We start from the raw sequence: 19,449 nt of genomic DNA, 5'->3' as shown, positions 1-19,449 counted from the left end.
GAAGAATAGTAAAGATTATGCTGTGACATCTGGCAAAACTAGCTCCAGAAATGTTCATAGAATAAAATCAACAAGAACATTTTTAAAGTAGATAAGCTATTTTAAATACAAATGCTGAGCCTTGGCACCTCTAGCTTGGCATTTCATAGCCCTGACACCTCTGGGCTTGATATGTCAGTTTTGAAAGTACAAAAATCACTTGTGCCCCGGCACGTCTTTCATTACAAATTAAGCACTGGGCTGGATGAACCTCAAAAGAGCTCTGAATTGAATTTGGACCCCAGTGTTCAGATCTTTATATTAAATGTATTTGAACTCCTTGAAACTATGGGCTCTGAAAAATTGAACTGGAAGTTTCACAAGAACAGGTTTCTTCACAAGATTATTGGTGCCTCCCATACTTGTTGGGTCACCTGCTGTTCCACTGGTATGTTGGTCCTTCTGTTCCTCATCCTAAAGCAGAACTGAGGAGCATAGGATTGTGTGACAATTGAAAAAAGGTAACTAATTATTCCTGAACCTGCAAAAAGGTTCCATTAAAAGTTGGGGCACAATTTCTTATTTTGTTTGATTCTTTTCACCCAATGCCACAAGTAATACTCTGTATATGCTCATAGGGTGAAATTCACCCCAAAGCAAAGGGCCTATGCAAGAACCTCCACATTGCCTAATCCCTTGAGTAGGGCTGGGGGGACATATACTGTATTTTTATTGCAATTTAAGGCCAGAAGGGACCACCATGAGCTATTCTGACTTCCTGCATAACACATGGGTAGCCCTCCACCCCATCTCTGTGAGGAAGCTCCATATGGGATCCAAACAGACTGGTGCTAAGCAGAGACTTGAGTGGGTTTGACAGTCCAGGGTTACACAGATCCAGGGGCCTAACAGCTTGCATAAGGGTGTATGGAGTAACAGCTGCTGCTATCCCAGTTTAGAGGGCAGGAAGGGCTGGATTGTAGAATAGTGGCACAGCCCTGGTTTGGGGAGTGAATAGTGGACTGCTCATTGCCCCATACAAAGCCCAGTTACTCTGGCTCCGTGCAGAATAGATGAGTCTCATCCATTGAACATGGAGACTATAATGTAACCCCTTGCTGCTTCCAAGACAGACCACTTTTTCCTCACAAGGTGGCATACCAGCGACCATGATGGAGTTAGTCCCCCTCCGATTTCCACACACAATGATGTGTTGCATCTCCAGCAGTGCAGAGGATAAATAAGCTGTTGTCTCATAGGGATAGATGAGTGCCACTGAGAGGATATTTCAGTTTCATTGCCATGGCAGTTTTTCCTGCACTATCAGTACAGATGGGAACAGAAATGATAATGAAGAGCTACAGGATGTTATTGGTAAATTAGTTGAACTGTTAATAATTAAGCACATTAAAAGCCCTCTAATTGAATATACTTTCCTAAAAGAAACAGCAAAACATCTGAAGTTTAAAGGAAAGGCTTCCTAATACATGTGCGATTTCAGCATATACCCACCAAGCGAATCTCTTGCCGAAAGAGCAAATTCACATCTTGGCAAAACTACATTTTACTGTCAAGTAGAATGTTCCTAGTTCACCTTAATGTAGTTCTCTTCAAACATGATTACCTTAAGATAAACTAGGAACCTTTTAGTCCCTGTCCTCAGTGCCCGTCTGGGGGAGTTACAGCTCAGTACTTCGGTGCACAGTTGTATTCATTCCCCTATAGTTCAAACTGCGGAGCAGTGTACACATTCCCTTGCTTAGACAATGCTGAGGGGCTAATTTAGCCTGCAGGACCTTTATGCCTCGAGATGATGTGAGACTGAGAGAACCCAGCTTGACCCTTTGAACCCAAATTGAGTTTGCAGTATATGCAGTCAGAAAACAAAATTCTCCTGCACAAGTATTTTTCTATGGAATCTAGAAAAATGAATATTAGACAGGTACACGGGCTCTTTTCCAAACAGTTATGTTTGGGAAAAATTTTAAAACTGAATGTGCTAACCAGCTGCTCCAGTGACTGAGCTGGAAACTTTTTACTAGAAGGGGTGAATTAGAATATTATCGGCATCATAGAAACTTGGTGGAATGATGAAAATAAATAGAACGTGGTTAGCACCATGGTAAAAAATACATAGGAATGACAGACTAGGTCATGCTGGTGGAGGAGGGCACTATATGTGCAAGAAAGTATAGAGTCAAATATAGTAAAAATCTTAAATGACTCAAACTGTACCATAGAAAGGATAGAAATTCTATGCTTGAATAATAAGAGAATAGCAATAGGAATACACTACCACCCACCTGACCAGGATGGTGACCGTGATTGTGAAATGCACAGGGAGATCACAGAGGCTACAAAAACAGAAAACTCACTAATAATGGGGAATTTCAACTATCCCCCTATTGACTGGGAACATGTCACCATGCAGAGATAAAATTTCTAGACACCATTAATGACTGCTTCTTGGAGCAGCTAGTCCTGGAATCCATAAGAGGAGAGGCAATTCTTGATTTAGTCCTAAGTGGTGCACTTAAGAGATGAATATAGCTGAGCCGCTCAGTAATAGCTACCATACTGTAATTAAATTTAACATTCTTAAGGGGAGGTGGAAGACCAAAGAAACCCATCATAGTAGCAATTAACTTGAAACGGGGGAACTACAGAAAAATGAGGAAGGTAGTTAAATAGAAATTAAAAGGAACAGTCACAAGAGTGCATCTTTTTAAAAACACCATAATAGAGACTCAAACTATATTCCCTAAATAAAAAAAAAAACCCACCAGTAAAAGGGCCAAAAAATTCTACCATGGCTAAACAACAGAGGAATAGAGACAGGTTCAAGACAAAAAGACATCCTTTACAAACTGGAAGTCAAACCCTATTGAGGCAAATAGAAAGGAGCATAAACTCTGGCAAGTCAAGGGGGGAGGGATAGCTTAGTGGTTTGAGCATTGGCCTACTAAACCCAGAGTTGTGAGTTCAATCCTTGAGGGGGCCACTTGGGGATCTGGGGCAAAAATCAGTACTTGGTCCTGCTTGTGAAAGCAGTGGGGGCTGGACTTGATGACCTTTCATGGTCCCTTCCAGTTCTAGGAGATAGGATATCTCCATTTATTATTATTATTTATTATTATAAGTAAAAGTATAACTAGCCAGGCGAAAAAAGAATTTGAAGAGCAACTAGCAAAAGGCACAAAAACTAGCAGCAAAAAATGTAAGAACATCAGAAGCAAGAAGCTTGCCAAACAATCAGTAGGGCCACTGGACAATCAAGGTGCTAAAGGAGTACTTAGGGAAGACCAGGCAGTTGCAGAGAAGCTAAATAAATTCTTTACATCAGTCCTCATTGCAGAGGATATGAAGGAGATTCCTACATCCGAGCCATTCTTTTTAGGTGATAATCTGAGGCCTGATCTATACTGGGGGGGGGGGATCGATCTAAGATACGCAACTTCAGCTACAAGAATAGCATAGCTGAAGTCGACATATCTTAGATCAACTTAGAATCACTTACTTCGCATCCTCGCGGTGCGGGATCGACAGCCGCCGCTCCCCCGTCGACTTTGCTTCCGCCTCTCGCTGAGCTGGAGTTCAGCAGTCGACGGGAGAGCAATTGGGGATCGATTTATCGCATCTACACTACATATGATAAATTGATCCCCGATAGATCGATCGCTACCCGCCGATCCGGTGGGTAGTGTAGACATACCCTAAGGCACTGTCCCAGAATGAGGTGTCAATGGAGGAGATTTTAGAATAAATTAAACAGTAACAACAGTAAGTCACCAGGACCAGATGGTATACACCCAAGAGTTCTGAAGGATCCCAAATATGAAATTGCAGAACTACAAACTGTAGTATGTAACCTATCGCTTAAATCTGCCACTGTATGCCGTGCTTAATTTGTGCTGGGGCTTGCCAGGGCTCAGCTCTAGCACCTCTAGGGTTGGCAGTTCATAGCTCCGGCACCTCTGGGCTTGCCGCATCAGTTATGAAAGTAAAAATAATTGCTTGAGCATTGGCTGTATGAGATAACTGGTGGATAGCTAATGTGATGCCGATTTTAAAAAATGTCTCCAGAGGCAATCCTGGCAGTTACAGGCCGGTGAGCCTAACTTCAATACCTGGCAAATTGGTTGAAACTATAGTAAAGAACAGAATTATCAGACACATAGATAAGCATGATATGTTGGGGGAAGAGTTCACATGGCTTTTGTAAAGGGAAATCATGCCTCACCACTCTATTAGAATTCTTTGAGGGAATCAACAAATATGTGGATAAGGGTGACGCAGGGGATATGGTGTTCTAGGACTTTCAGAAAGCCATTGACAGAATCCCTCACCAAAGGCTCATAAGCAAAATAGGAAGTCATGGGGTAAGAAGGAAGGTTCTGTCATGGATCAGTAACTGGTTAAAAGATAGGAAACAAAGGGTAGGAATAAATGGCCAGTTTTCACAGTGGCCAGAGGTAAATAGTGGTGTCCCCCCAAGATCTGTATTGGGACAAGTTCTACATATTCATAAATGATCTGGAAAAAGGGGTGCACAGTGAGGTGGCAAAGTTTGCAGATGATACATAATTACTCAAGATAGTTAAGTCCAAAGCTGCCTGCCAAGAATTACAAAGGGATCTCTCAAAACTGGGTGACTGGGCAACAAAATGGCAGATGAAATTCTGCGTTAATAAATGCAAAATAATGTATGTCGAATTTAGCCAGGTTAGGTCGATTTTAAAATGACTGCATCCACACAACCAACCCCATTCCGTCGACCTAAAGGGCTCTTAAAATCGACTTCTGTACTCCTTCCCGACGAGGGGAATAGCGCTAAAATTGACCTTGCTGGGTTGAATTTGGGGTAGTGCAGACGCAAATCGACAGTATTGGCCTCCGGGAGCTATCCCAGAGTGCTCCATTGTGACCGCTCTGGACAGCACTTTGAACTCCCATGCACTAGCCAGGTACACAGGAAAAGCCCCGGGAACTTTTGAATTTCATTTCCTGTTTGGTCAGCATGGCGAACTCAGCAGCACAAGTGACCATGCAGTCCCCCCAGAATTGTAGAGCGTAGAATGTTTCTACGCTCCCCCTATCATCTCCATCCTTGAGGTTATCGCAGATTAGAAGGTGGAAAAAAACGTACTTACGATGACATGTTTTCCGAGTTCATGCAGTCCTACCGCACTGATAGGGCGTAGCTTAACGCATGGAAGCATTCAGAGGCCAGGAAAGAATTAAGTGAATGCGAAGAGTGGAGGCAGGACACGATGCTGAGGCTAATGGGGGAGCAAACGGACATGATGAAGCGTCTGTTGGGGGACCAAACAGACATGATGAAGCATCTGTTGGAGCTGCAGGAAAGCCAACAAGAGCACAGACCCCCGCTTCATCCACTGTGTAACCACATACCCTCCTCTCCATGTTCCATAGCCTCCTCACCCAGACGACCAAGAACGCGGGGGGAGAGGGGAGGAGAGGCTCCGGGCACCCAGCCACTCCACTGCAGAGGATGACCTAAGCAACAGAAGGCTGTCATTCAAACAGTTTGATTTTTAGTGTGGCTACAATAAGCAACGTGGTCTTGTCCTTCCCTCCTCCCCCACCTCACCCAGGCTACCTTGTCCGTTATCTTTTTTTTTTTAATTAATAAAGAAAGAATGAATGGTTTCAAAACAATAGTTACTTTATTTCAAAGGGGGGAGGGTGGTTGGCTTACAGGGAATTAAAATCAACAAAGGGGACGGGTTTGCATCAAAGAAAAACACACACAACTGTCACACCGAAGCCTTGCCAGTCATGAAACTGGTTTTCAAAGCCTCTCTGATGCACAGCGCACCTAGCTGTGCTCTTCTAATCACCCTGGTGTCTGGCTGCTCAACATCGGACACCAGGCGATTTGTCTCAACCTCCCACCCTGCCCATAAACGTCTCCCCCTTACTCTCACAGATATTATGGAGCACACAGCAAGCAGCAATAACAATGGAAATGTTGGTTGCGCTGAGGTCTGACGTAGTCAGCAAACAGCACCAGTGAGCTTTTAAATGTCCAAAGGCACATTCTACCACCATTCTGCACTTGCTCAGCCTATAGTTGAACTGCTCCTTACTACTGTCCAGGCTTCATGAGCCATGGGAGCAAGGGGTAGACTGGGGTAGGTGCGACCGTGCGGTGCTGCCGGCTGGGAGAGCAGCCTGAGGCAGAAGCCTCCAGCTCGCATGATATTCCAGGCAGGACTGAATCTCCATGAGACAAAACTTAAAGAAGAGAATGACCTGGAGTCTCTGGCTCCCATTCAGTGCTCTAAGAGGAGGATGGCCATGTCTTTCCAGGCGCCCCTGATCGACCTCACTGAGGAGGATTCCAAAGAGTCCTCCCAGAGCAGCAGTACCACGTCTGCCAGCAGCACCCAGGAGGACCAGAACAGATCCCCCGAGCTCGTCGCTGGGGAGCAGGAGAGCAGCGTTGCAGGGGAAGTGGTGGAATACCAGGATGGGAAAGATTTTGGAATTGGGGAGCTCGTTTGGGGGAAGATCAAGGGCTTCTGCTGGTGGCCTGCAATCATCATCTCCTACAGAGTCACATCCAAACGTCAGGCAATCTCTGGAATGCGCTGGGTGCAATGGCTTGGGGATGGGAAGTTCTCCGAGGTTTCAGCAGACAAGCTGGTGGGTCTGATGGCTTTTAGGCAGCATTTCAACTACTCCACGTTTAATAAGCTGGTCTCCTATCGACGAGCCATACACCATGCCCTGGAGGTTGCTAAGAGCCAGGCAGGGAAGATGTTCCCAGAACCCCCGGCCAAGCGGCTAAAGCCTAACTTCTGCAACAACAGCAAGGAGCGGGTGGAGGAGGACCAGAGCAGAGAGCAAATGGTTTCCGAAGTCACAAACAACAACAGGAGCCTTGAAGACAGTTGTTTATCGTGCGGGAGAAAAAACCCAGCCACATTCCACCCGCTGTTTGAGGGGGGGCTTTGCCAGACTTGCAGGGATCAATTCCTGGAGCTCTTCTACGTGTATGACGAGGACGGGTACCAGTCCTACTGCACCGTCTGCTGCGAAGGCAAGGAGCTGCTGCTGTGTAGCAATGCCAGCTGCTGCAGGTGCTTCTGTGTCGAATGCTTGGAGGTCCTGGTAGGGCAAGGTACCTCGCCCAAGGCAAAAGAGCAAGAGCCCTGGAGTTGTTACATGTGTCAACCACAGAAGTGCTGGGGTGTTACAGCACCGACCGGACTGGAATGTATGGCTGCAATACTTCACCAGCGACAAAGGACAGGAATATCATGTACCTTAAATCTAAAAAGACCCGCACATTTCCCAGAGTCACCACCCTTGATAACAGAATGTTGATTGCATTGGCTACTTGGCTCACAGCAGCCCGCACAGTAGACTTGCCCACAACAACAGTGGTGATGGTGAGCTGAATGGGCTCCATGCTTGCACTGGTATGGCGTCTGGACGGGTAACCCAGGAAAAAAGGCGCGAAATGATTGTCTACGGTTGCTTTCATGGAGGGAGGGTCGACTGACGACATGTACCCAAAACCACCTGTGACAATGTTTTTGCCCCATCAGGCACTGGGAGCTTAACCCAGAATTCCAATGGGCAGCGGAGACTGCGGGAATTGTGGGATAGCTACCCACAGTGCACCTCTCCGTAAGTCGATGCTAGCCACGCTGACTTAATGCACTTAGTGGGGACATACGCAATCGACTGTATAAAATCGATTTCTAAAAATCGACTTCTATAAAATCGACCTAATTTTGTAGTGTAGACATACCCTTATTAGAAAAGACATGCTTAAGTGGGGAATGTGATAGAGGTCTATAAAATCATGAATGGTGTGGAGAAGTGAATATAGAAGTATTATTTACCCCTTCACATAACACACAAATCAGGGGTCACACAATGCAGTCAACCTGTGGAACTCTTTGTCAGAGGGTGTTGTGAAGGCCAAGACTATAACAGGATTAAAAAAAGAATTAGATAAGTTCATGGAGGATAGGTCCATCAATGGCTATTAGCCAAGATGGTCAGGAATGCAACCCCATCCTCTGGGTGTTCCTAAGCTTCTGATTGCCAGAATCTGAGATGGGACAATAGGAGATGGATCACTCGATAAGTGCCCTGTTCTGTTCATTCCCTCTGAAGCATCTGGCACTGGTCACTGTTGGGAGATAGGCTACTGGATAAATGAACCATTGATCTGACACAGTATTGCCATTTTTAAGGGGGGGGTTTATTATTAAAGTTGGTAAAGCAAAATAAAAAGTAAATAAACATAAGCAAAGATGGAGAAAATCCTCCCATGAGATGGAAGATCTCCTTTATTTGGAACAAGGAAACACAAGAAGGATTTATTTTTCCTTTTAATTTTGTTTTGTGTGCAGTTTCTAGCTATGTAGCAACTTGTATGGCCATCATCCCAGTATCAGAGCAACTCAGAATCATTATCTTCACAAAACATCTATGGAGTAGGAAGGTATTATCCCATTTTACAGGTGGGAAACTGAGGCACAGGGTGACTTGCCAGAAATCACGGAGGAAATCTGTGGCTGAGCCAGAAGTCAAAGACAGGACTCCTGAGTCCCCAGTCCACCACCAAACCTACTAGGCCATCTAGTTCATTACTCTTCTTAACATATGAAATGTAATTTGCCTGTGTTCTGTATTGACAGAGCACTACTTGTTTCTTATGCTTAATATTTTTTTACAAAAATATCTAAATATTGTACTATATGCACACGCAGCAGGGAACTCTAAACTAGTATTTATTCTGATAATAACTCTGAGTAATTTGTCCAGTTTCCACACTTTCGAGAGTAACTTATTAAGGCTGACACCGTGATTAATCCTGATTTTAAAATGGCCTGACTCTCACTTAAAACCTTCCATAACAAACTGAATGGCTGTTTTACTTTTTCCTTACTCAATATCTTTGTCTTTTCTGGCAGATGACATTTGATCCTTCGATCTTCTTCAATGTTTTACTGCCACCCATTATATTTCATGCTGGATATAGTTTAAAGAAGGTAAGTGATTTCTCTCTTAAATTACAGAAGGTGGGCTGGTCTGATGGCTACTTTGTAGTGCCACTGTTACATTGGTGGGGAGAAGAATCTAATTCATTGTCAGTTTGAAATTCTTTTGCATGGTAATTATTTAGGCCATTTGATATCAGAGAACAGAATGAAAAATAACTATTTAAGACTTCAAACCCATGGGCCTGATTGATTCTGCTTCTTACGCCTGGGTAAGGCTCTGATCTTGCACTTCAATGTGTGGATGGATTGCTTTGCCCATGCAAGGCCCCTTTGAAGTCAGTGAGGCTCCACATGTGTGCAGCAGTCTCCTACCATGCAGAATTGGGACCTACATCTGTGTAAGGGAGGGGATTCGTTGTCATATTTACATAGGTCATTAAGAACCTGAGTTTCATTATGACCCCTAACTGTTTCATACATGAATATGCAATTCATACTTGAGATGCAACAAGGGAAGATCAGTGACATATAGACACACTGACAGAACATGAGGGGGTCTTAGATCATATTTTCAAAAGCGTATTTGAAGTCTATGGTTTGTTTGTTTTTCCAATCCTGAAGAACTATTGTAGCAACTGCCAGAATAGCTTGAATGGGACTCCGAAACTTGGTGTCTGAACTTGAATTTAGGTTTCTAAGATGAACTCTGCTAAATTTGACATTGTATTTTTCATACTTTGTTTCCCCAGAGACATTTTTTTCGTAATTTAGGATCAATTTTAACATATGCCTTTTTGGGAACTGCCATCTCTTGCATTGTTATAGGGTAAGTGAAATTCACATCCTATTATTCTTGTTCAAGTTTAAGATTAGTTGATTTTCCTGATAAAAGAGCACATGATTTACTTTACTGGTGTCTAATATGAAGGCATTTTCCTAAACTATCTATTCATGACTTTCCTAAACAACGAAGTTCTATCTTCAGGTGAGGTTGAGATGGAAAATTCAAGATGCAGTCATGGTATAGGCTGAACCCTTTCCATGAGACACTCAGTATCTTACACACTTGGGCCCCAATTTGTGATCTTTATATAGGCACAGGCTGCCTTTTACAGTCATGTAGCATTAAAATTTTATCTGTCCTGCAAGAAGGGAGCATTCTCCTTGGGGGAACACACTGTTCTTTACTGGCATTCCCTTTACAGGACAAGAAATCTCCAGAAAGACAGGAGGAATTTTAAGGTTCTTGAACTGTAGCAGATATCCAGTATCATATGTGGAAAATAGATTAGAGTTAATGCGACAATGAGACAAGCTTCAGCCCTGGTCGTTTAGGAAAATTCCCACAGCAGTAAAAGGCAAATAACTGGTTCTGAACCAAGGTTTCTGCAATGAGCTCTGCACCTGCACAGAGCCCTGCTGAAGCTAACGGAGCTCCTTACAGGGGTCTGCCTATGCAGAGCTCATTTCAGGGTTGGGACCTAAGACTTCATTAGCCATCTGTCTGGGATTGTGTGGAGTTGAAGGAGGAGGACTTATTTTACAGGTTACAAGTTTGGGAATTTACTGATGGTTCAACTTTCAAGTTAGCGGCTCATTGAATCTTGTAAGTTACCTGAGATCCTGGCCTGTGTAACTCTTAAATGAGCCATTTAAGTTATTCAGCCTGGTGCGTAAGGATTTATGGTAGCACTTCAATTTTATGCATGTGCTTTAATTTAGAAGTGATCAGACTTCTGAACCTAGGCAGAGTGCTTTCAAATTATGAAAGCAATTAACTTTGACTCTTATCTTCTTGCTTTTTTATAACAGATCTTAAGTAAAGTTATATGTGTGCAGTCAAAATATATGTTCCTTTTCAACATCATCATAAGACAGAACTTTCACATTTAATTTCAATTCAGTATTACGAAAACATCAGTGACTGATGGATTAGGCTGTAATTCAAAGTTAATACTTGTTAAAACTATCCTTTCAGTGGAAGCAAGACAAAAATGGGTATCGTGACATCAGAGTTAACTTTCTTGTCATCTTAGTAAGATCCGAAGTAGGCAACAGCACACACAACTTGCATGTACTATAACAAACCCATCATCACCTAGGATTTTTTGGTTTTTATTATACTGCATGCTATGGTCACTCAGAATTTCACTGACAGTAGAGAGAAATGTAATCATCATGCTCCAAAAGCACAGGTCCCTGCCACATGAGCTGAAGAAGAGTCTGGGTTAACCGGTAGCTGTGCAGCTCCTGTCACAGTTGAGCAGTTCTGATTCCCTATAGTAGAGGGCAGAGATACACAAGCACACCAGGCAGTTTCTTACAGTGTAAACAGTTAGCCAAATGCTTAGCTGGTGTAAATTGGCTTCAATGGAGCTATGCCAGTTTATACCAGCTAAGAATCTGGCCCAAAATATCTGGGTTAATGTAGTTCCCCATGTGGGTGCATGTAATATGTATATACAAAAGGCTGAATAATTTTTAAGATCAGTGCATGCAAGTAACAGCAGCTGTATATCTGGAACCTGGAACACTTAATCATAGAATATCAGGGTTGGAAGGGATCTCAGAAGGTCCTGCTCAAAGCAGGACCAATCCCCAGACAGATTTTTGCCTTAGATCTCTAAATGGCCCCCTCAAGGATTGAGCTCACAACCCTGGGTTTAGGAGGGCAATGCTCAAACCACTGAGCTATCCCTCCCCATGAGGAAGCTTGTTAAAATGGCATGCTAGGGATAAGAACTTTTGGGTCTTATATGTGAAAATGTCATTTATGTGGCACTAGGACTAATGGATAAATCGCCAAAGGTCTGGACTTCCATTTAGATGCTTATCTGAATTATTTCAACTTTCAAGGTTTCCTCCACCTTGTTACTACTGGAGCTGGTTGATTAATATTCACCAAATAATGTTCACAATTTTTTTGCCAGATAATGCTGGCTTTTATTTTTTTATGTAAATTATTTGATGAATATTTAGAAAATGACTATGTCAAGTTGTGGTTAGCTCCCTCCCTCCCTGCAACAGTCTCCTCATTTCCTCCTTCCTGGAGTCTTGTTCCAGGGTCCAGCAGTTCTGCCAACCTCTCTGGGCCTGGATACCTCTCCTTTTGAATGTCTTCCCAACTCCCACTCATCCCCCATGTACAACTTATCACTCTAACTCTCCTTACCCAACACCCCTTTCTCTAACTAGACTGACATCCTCATACAGGTGCTGCCAGTTCTATCTACCCTCTCCTGCTGTACCAGCTCTGCTCTGCTGCCCCAACTGGATTCAGTAGAGCTGTGCCTGTGTACACTACTGGATGTGAATTTAGCCCCTACTCTATATAATTCCATAGTAAGGGTGTGAAAGGGGGGGTGGAGTATTGGATGAGCAGGAGTCAAGCCCCAGAACATTTATTTTTTGGACCAGAGTAATGACCAAGCAATTTCCTGATGTGACAAGAGATTGCCATGCAACCACATTAATAATCCCATTGCAAGGCCATTGGGCCTGATTGCCTGGTCTTGTTACACCTTCTTGCCTCTTCTCTTGAGCACTTGGTTTTAATTGCTTGTCTGTCTGCAAAACACAGAGGCAACAGTAATGTATCAAGAGAAAATATTCAGAGCTGACATCATCTGTGTACCCCCTTCTTTGCCAATATCTCATATTATCCCTTGTGGGAGGGGGTCTACATGACTAACTCCTTGATGAGATTCCCCCTGTTCACCCCATGGCAGGGGCAGGCTTTGCCACCACCTCATGGAAAAGGCCACAAACCTAGCAGACCACCAGGATCCACAGGAGGTAAAGGACATCTGCACAGAAACCCTGTGCCTCTGCCCAAGGTTTGACATGTGGCAGGGCCCCCTATATCACTGAAACCACAGCTCCATTGGAACCACGGTAGAAGGAACTGCTCCTATCTCCCCCAGGCTGCAGCTGCCCCAGGAGCTCCCAGGAGTGACTACACAGAAAGTTAATTCAGCCACAGCTGGCTTATCTTTTTTGCCTAATTCTGCAGAGGGATGATGTGCATCCCCTCTCAGCTCTACATCCATCCCATCCAGCCTGTCCCTCTACCCTGTCAAAATCCTTCCCTCCAGATCAGAGGCTTCCTGAGGGCCTGAAGGGTAAAGAAGATGCCTATTTCTTTCACACAGAAAAGGGAGTTCCAAATACAGCGTGCCTGTATGCAGATCTCTATGGCCTGACCTGGCCTCCTGATGTTATCACTCCTGTCTATTTAGAGACAATAATGTGGGTAAAGAGAGCTTGAGAGAAGAGAGTGGGGTGGGGTGGGGAGCGTGCGACAGAGTGCCAGACCTGCTTGTTCCTGCCATAGAATTCTCCAAAATTTGACTGGAGGTTGGTGCTGGTGAATTCAGGGGAAGTTATATGTATATGTACATTTCAGAATATTTTGTCCTGGTTTCTAATGCAATCACTCACCACCCCTGGACTTCATAAGTCTGCCTGGGTCATACAGTGATAAAAGCACATAACAATGTGTCTTTTTTACTCTATCTTGGAGGTAATGCTTACCAAGTTTGTTCTGTTACACTGTGTAAATTATAGGCTGTTACAGCTGGCTCAGTGACTGGACTCTGGCTGATTTTAAGAGAAGCAATAGATAACTGTGGGGGTGGGAATAATTATGTGCATTTTTATGCTCTTTTAATGCATCTTAATAACTTAAAACAACTTTGAAAACTCAATGAAATGGATCCTTCTAGTAGAAGATGAACTTGATTAGTTTTTCAAGGTTTTAGAATATTCTTCCAAGCACTATAAAGACCAAATATATATATATATATCTACTTTCAAGGGTGTTCAAGATGCTCCCTGGCCATTCTCAGCCAGTTTTATTTGTAATTTCATAAGTTGGCCAAGCACAATAGTGTGTCAGAAAGAAATCATATCATGTTCCCCATATCCTTCTGTTTCTAGACATCCGCGTTCTTACATCTGTGCTAATCTGCACATGCGGTTTCAATGTATGTTGTCATGACATGTACAGTATCAAGTGAACATGATTATAGTAGAAGGGACAGCACATTTGAGTGATTAAAGCAAAGAACTGAGCATCTAGGTGCTCTGGCTTCTCTTCTCAGCTCTGCCATTGATTTCCCATGTGATACTGGGCAAGTCACTTAACCAACTTGTGCTTAATTTTCCCCTTTTGTAAAAAGGGAATAGCAATACTTACTAGATGCTTGTGTTACAGCTTTATGTTCCTCTAATCAAAGACCATGTTCTATCTTAATGTTTGTTAATATTGTGTGTGGTGTAGTATAGCAGTGTACAAAACCTAGGGGCATATGATTCCCCCCTTCACATGGTGATCTGATGAGCAAAACTGCTGGCAACCTGCAGCCTGGGGGTTTCTCCTAGAGATGCCTGGATAATTCAGTGATGGAGGCCATTTTATTTCCCAGATGGATAGAAGCAAAACTCTTTGAAAACCGTTGAGCGTTCCATACAAAGTAGAAAGAATCCTGCTTCTCCACCACTACATCTATATCCCCATAGGGACTGCAGCGTGCCACCTGAGCAGTGTGCAGCTGGCTGGGTGGAGCAGCTGAGGGAACAACTGCTCTGGCATGTTGTCCTTTTGGCAGCATGATTTATAAATCCATGCCTGTGTCTTTAACACCAGGGAAGGGGCATGGCAATGAGAAGTGGGGTTTGTTAGGAAGCTAAATAATGGAAGCATAGAAATAGAGATAGCTATACTATTAGTCACCCAGTAGGCATAAGGGAGCGCATATGGGCACGATTCATGGGAAAGAGCCCATGTTGGTTTTCCATGAGAAATGGCACCCCACCCCTTTATTCCACTCTTCTGTTGGTCTTGCTCCAGCAGGCAATGAGGTGCATAGGAAGTTCTAGGATCCATGGTTCTCTGGAAGCGAGTCCTCCCTTTTAATGAGAAGGACATGGGCCCTTGATACAGAGCTGTAAAGATATGGATTCTTCCCAAGTTTCATGAAACAACATAATCCCAGTTAAACCTGGGGGGCGCGTGATTGGCGTTGTCTTCTCAAAGATTCTATCAGATGGGGATAGCTTCTATTTTTCAATTTTTAAGACAACTACTAAAATAACTGGAACTTTTAATGTTTTCTCCTGTGATTTCCCAGGCAGCATGTCCTAAGGAGAATATTTTGTGCCTTGGTATTGCAGGATGCTTTGCCAGCCAATCCAGTGAGCCTTGCATCCTTTTCCACAGTCAGACTGATGTTGTATAGGTTTATGACAAAGCAATATAACCCCTCTAAACTTTGAAATAAATGACTGAAATATGAGTCTCTAGACTGAGAGGTTATTTTTTAATGTCATTTTTAATGCTGAAAATGCCCGTAGGCTAGAGCCCTGCTGAAATGCAGTAGTCTAAGGCCTGGTCTACACTACGACTTTAATTCGGATTTAGCTGCGTTAATCCGAATTAATCCTTAACCCGTCCACACAACGGAGCCAGTTACTTCGAATTAAAGGGCGCTTAAAATCGATTTCTGTACTCCACCCCGACGAGCGGCGTAGCGCCAAAATCAATTTTGTAAATTCGAATTAGGGGTAGTGTGGCCGCAATTCGATGTTATTGGCCTCCGGGAGCTATCCCACAGTGCACCACTGACCACTCTGGACAGCAATCTGACCTCGGATGCACTGGCCAGGTAGACAGGAAAAGCCCCGCGACCATTTGAATTTCATTTCCTGTTTGCCCAGCGTGGAGAGCACAGGTGACCACAGATAGCTCATCAGCACAGGTAACCATGCAGGCTGATAATCGAAAAAGAGCACCAGCATGGACCGTTCGGGAGGTACTGGATCTGATTGCTATATGGGGAGAGGATTCAGTGCTAGCAGAACTTGGTTCAAAGAGACGAAATGCCAAAACTTTTGAAAAAATCTCCAAGGGCATGATGGAGAGAGGCTACAATAGGGACTCAGATCAGTGCCGCGTGAAAGTGAAGGAGCTCAGACAAGCCTATCAAAAAACAAAGGAGGCAAACGGTCGCTCCGGGTCAGAGCCGCGGACATGCCGCTTCTACGCTGAGCTAAATGAAATTCTAGGGGGGGCCGCCATGACTACCCCACCTCTGACCGTTGATTCCGAGGCAGGGATAATCTCAGCAACACCTGAGGATTCTGCGGACGAGGAGGAGGACGAGCTTGCGGAGAGCACCCAGCACTCCGTTCTCCCCCACAGCCAGGAGCTTTTTCTCAGCCTGACTGAAGTACCCTCCGAACCCTCCCAAGCCAGTATCCAAGACCACGACCCCATGGAAGGGACCTCAGGTGAGTTTACCTTTTAAAATATAAAACTTGTTTTAAAAGCAAGGTTTTTTAATGATTATTTTGCCCTGAGGACTTGGGATGCATTCGCAGCCAGTACAGCTACTGGAAAAGTCTGTTAATGTGTCTGGGGATGGAGCGGAAATCCTCCAGGGACATCTCCATGAAGCTCTCCTGGAGGTACTCCAAAAGCCTTGCCACAAGGTTTCTGGGCAGTGCAGCCTTATTCCGTCCTCCATGGTAGGACACTTGACCACGCCATGCTTGCAGCAAGTAATCTGGTATCATTGCCTGACAAAGCCTGGCAGCGTATGGTCCCGGTGTTTGCTGGCATTCAAGCAACATCCGTTCTTTATCTTGCTGTGTAATCCTCAGGAGAGTGATATCGCTCATGGTAACCTGGTTGAAATACGGGAATTTAATTAAGGGGACAGAGGTGGCCGTTCCTACTGGGCTGTTTGCCTGTGGCTGAAAAGAAATCCTTCCCTGCAGTTAGGCGACCGTGGGGGGGATTGGCCCAGAGCTTTTCGCGTTTGGCTAGCAGGGATCTTCCCTGTTACCAGCCACGCGGTCGGGGGAGGGGTACATTGATCATCCCAGGGAATTCATGGTGGGAGGGGGGGGAGAGCGGGGGTTAGTTTGGTTTCTGCAGGGATCTTCCCTGATACCTGCCACGCGGTGGGGGGAGGGATACAGCGATCATCCCAGAGAATTGGATGGTCGGGGGGTTAGTTTGTTTTCTGCTGCTGAAGGTTAACAGGAAAACCGCAGCAGTCAACAGGCTTTGCTTGCTATGTGGGAAAGGAGGGCGCAGAAGCCGAAAGACAATGGCTTACCATGGCTGCCTGCAAGCTGAATTGTGTTGCCTGGACCTGCGTCTGTGATCTCTAACACCAAAGCCACAGGCACTCAATATTAAGAGGCAAAATCACATGTGCTATGTAATGTGAATAGTGTTGGTCACCATGAAAGAGTATAAGCATTGTTCTGCAAAATGTATCTTTTTAAAAAATTCTCTCATTTTTTCCCTCCTTCATGCAGCTGCAAATTCTTCAAGCCTCCCTCCTCCAGCCCGAAGGCTAGCACAGATAAGGCGTCGGAAGAAGAAGACGCGAGACGAGATGTTTGCAGAAATCATGCAATCCACCTGCAGTGACAGAGCTAATCTGAATGAGTGGAAGGACACGGTTTCAAAGTATAGGAAAGAAGCCAGTGACCGTGAGGACAGGAGGGACCAACGTGAGGACATGAGGGACCAACGTGAGGACAGGAGGGACCAACGTGAGGACAGGAGAGACGCTCGAGATGAGAGGTGGCGGCAGGAAGATCAGAGGAGTCGGGAAGCAACGCTGGGGCTACTGCGAGAGCAAACAGACATGCTCCGGCGTCTGGTGGAGCTTCAGGAACGGCAGCTGGAGTACAGAGTGCCGCTACAGCCCCTGTATAACCCCCCTCCCCCCTCACCATGTTCCATAGCCTCCTCACCCAGACGTGTAAGAACGCGGGGGGGGAGGCTCCGTACACCTTCCCATTCCACCCCAGTGGACAGCCCAAGCAAAAGGCTGTCATTTTTTTAACCTTTTTTTAGTGGCCTTTTCCTTCCCTCCTCCCAAACCCCACCCAGGTTCCCTCCCTCTTTTTATAATCTATGAATAAAGAATAAATGATTTTTAAACGATAGTGACTTTATTTGGTTTGAAAGCAAGCTGGGGGAAGGGGGAGGGTGGGTTACTTACAGAGAATGAGTCAATAAAGGGGGCGGGTTTTCATGAAGGAGAAACAAACAGAAATTTCACACTGTAGCTTGGCCAGTCATGAAACTGGTTTTTAAAGCTTCTCTGATGCACACTGCTTCCTGGTGTGCTCTTCTAATCTCCCTGGTGTCTGGCTGCACGTAATCAGCAGCCAGGCGATTTGCCTCAGCCTCCCACCCTGCCATAAAGGTCTCCCCCTTACTCTCACAGAGATTGTGGAGCACACAGCAAGCAGAAATAACAATGGGGAGATTCCTTTGGCTGAGGTCAGAGCGAGTCAGTAGCGATCTCCATCGACCTTTTAAACGGCCAAATGCACATTCTACCACCATTCTACACTTGCTCAGCCTGTAGTTAAACAGCTCCTGACTCCTGTCCAGGCTGCCTGTGTATGGCTTCATGAGCCATGGCATTAAGGGGTAGGCTGGGTCCCCAAGAATAACTATTGGCATTTCAACATCCCCAACGGTTATTTTCTGGTCCGGGAAGTAAGTCCCTTGCTGCAGCCCTTTAAACAGAATAGTGTTCCTGAAGACGCGAGCATCATGAACCCTTCCTGGCCAGCCCGCGTTGATGTTGGTGAAACGTCCCTTGTGATCCACCAGTGCTTGCAGCACCATTGAAAAGTACCCCTTGCGGTTTACGTACTGGCTGCCCTGGTGCTCCGGTGCCAAGATAGGGATATGGGTTCCATCTATCGCCCCACCACAGTTAGGGAATCCCATTGCAGCAAAGCCATCCACTATGACCTGCACATTTCCCAGAGTCACTACCTTTCGTAGCAGCACCTCAATGATTGCTTTGGCTACTTGCATCACAGCATCCCCCACAGTAGATTTGCCCACTCCAAATTGATTCCCGACTGACCGGTAGCTGTCTGGCGTTGCAAGCTTCCACAGGGCTATCGCCACTCGCTTCTCAACTGTGAGGGCTGCTCTCATCTTGGTATTCTGGCGTTTCAGGGCAGGGGACAGCAAGTCACAAAGTTCCATGAAAGTGCCCTTACGCATGCGAAAGTTCCGCAGCCACTGGGAATCGTCCCAGACCTGCAACACTATGCGGTCCCACCAGTCTGTGCTTGTTTCCCTTGCCCAGAATCGGCGTTCCATGGCTAGAATCTGCCCCATTAACAACATGATCTCCAAAGCACCGGGGCCCGTGGTTTGAGAGAATTCTGTGTCCGTGTCCATGTCCATATCACGCTGGTCGCTGCGCTCCCGCCGCCGCTGCCTCCTCGCCTCGTTTTTCTGGTCCAGGCTCAGCATAAACTCCACGAGAACGCGCGAGGTGTTTACAATGTTCATGACTGCTGTCTGGAGCTGAGCGGGCTCCATGCTTGCTGTAGTATGGAGTCTGCAGTGTTCACCCAGGAAAAAAGGCGCGAAATGGTTGTCTGCCACAGTTGAATCAGGCCTTCCAGCAAATACTTTTGCTGTTTGAGT

The 19,449-nt window shown here is 45.2% G+C and overlaps 1 protein-coding gene across 1 annotated transcript in view; it reads left to right on the top strand.

The window, feature by feature from the left end:
* SLC9A9 (solute carrier family 9 member A9) overlaps window positions 1-19,449 on the top strand; it is a 341,581-nt gene that overhangs the window by 18,585 nt on the left and 303,547 nt on the right. Inside the window, exons 3-4 of the mRNA XM_024214834.1 lie at window positions 8,937-9,014; window positions 9,716-9,792. Of these exons, the coding sequence (XP_024070602.1) occupies window positions 8,937-9,014; window positions 9,716-9,792 (155 nt within the window). The remainder of the gene's footprint in view (window positions 1-8,936; window positions 9,015-9,715; window positions 9,793-19,449) is intronic.

Source organism: Terrapene carolina, unplaced genomic scaffold (genome assembly GCF_002925995.2).
Source record: "Terrapene carolina triunguis isolate 2854851 unplaced genomic scaffold, T_m_triunguis-2.0 Scaffold88, whole genome shotgun sequence".
In the NCBI taxonomy this organism is placed as follows: domain Eukaryota; kingdom Metazoa; phylum Chordata; order Testudines; family Emydidae; genus Terrapene; species Terrapene triunguis.
The sequence above is the reverse complement of the archived record's forward strand: the minus strand, read 5'-3'. Positions and strand labels throughout refer to the sequence as shown.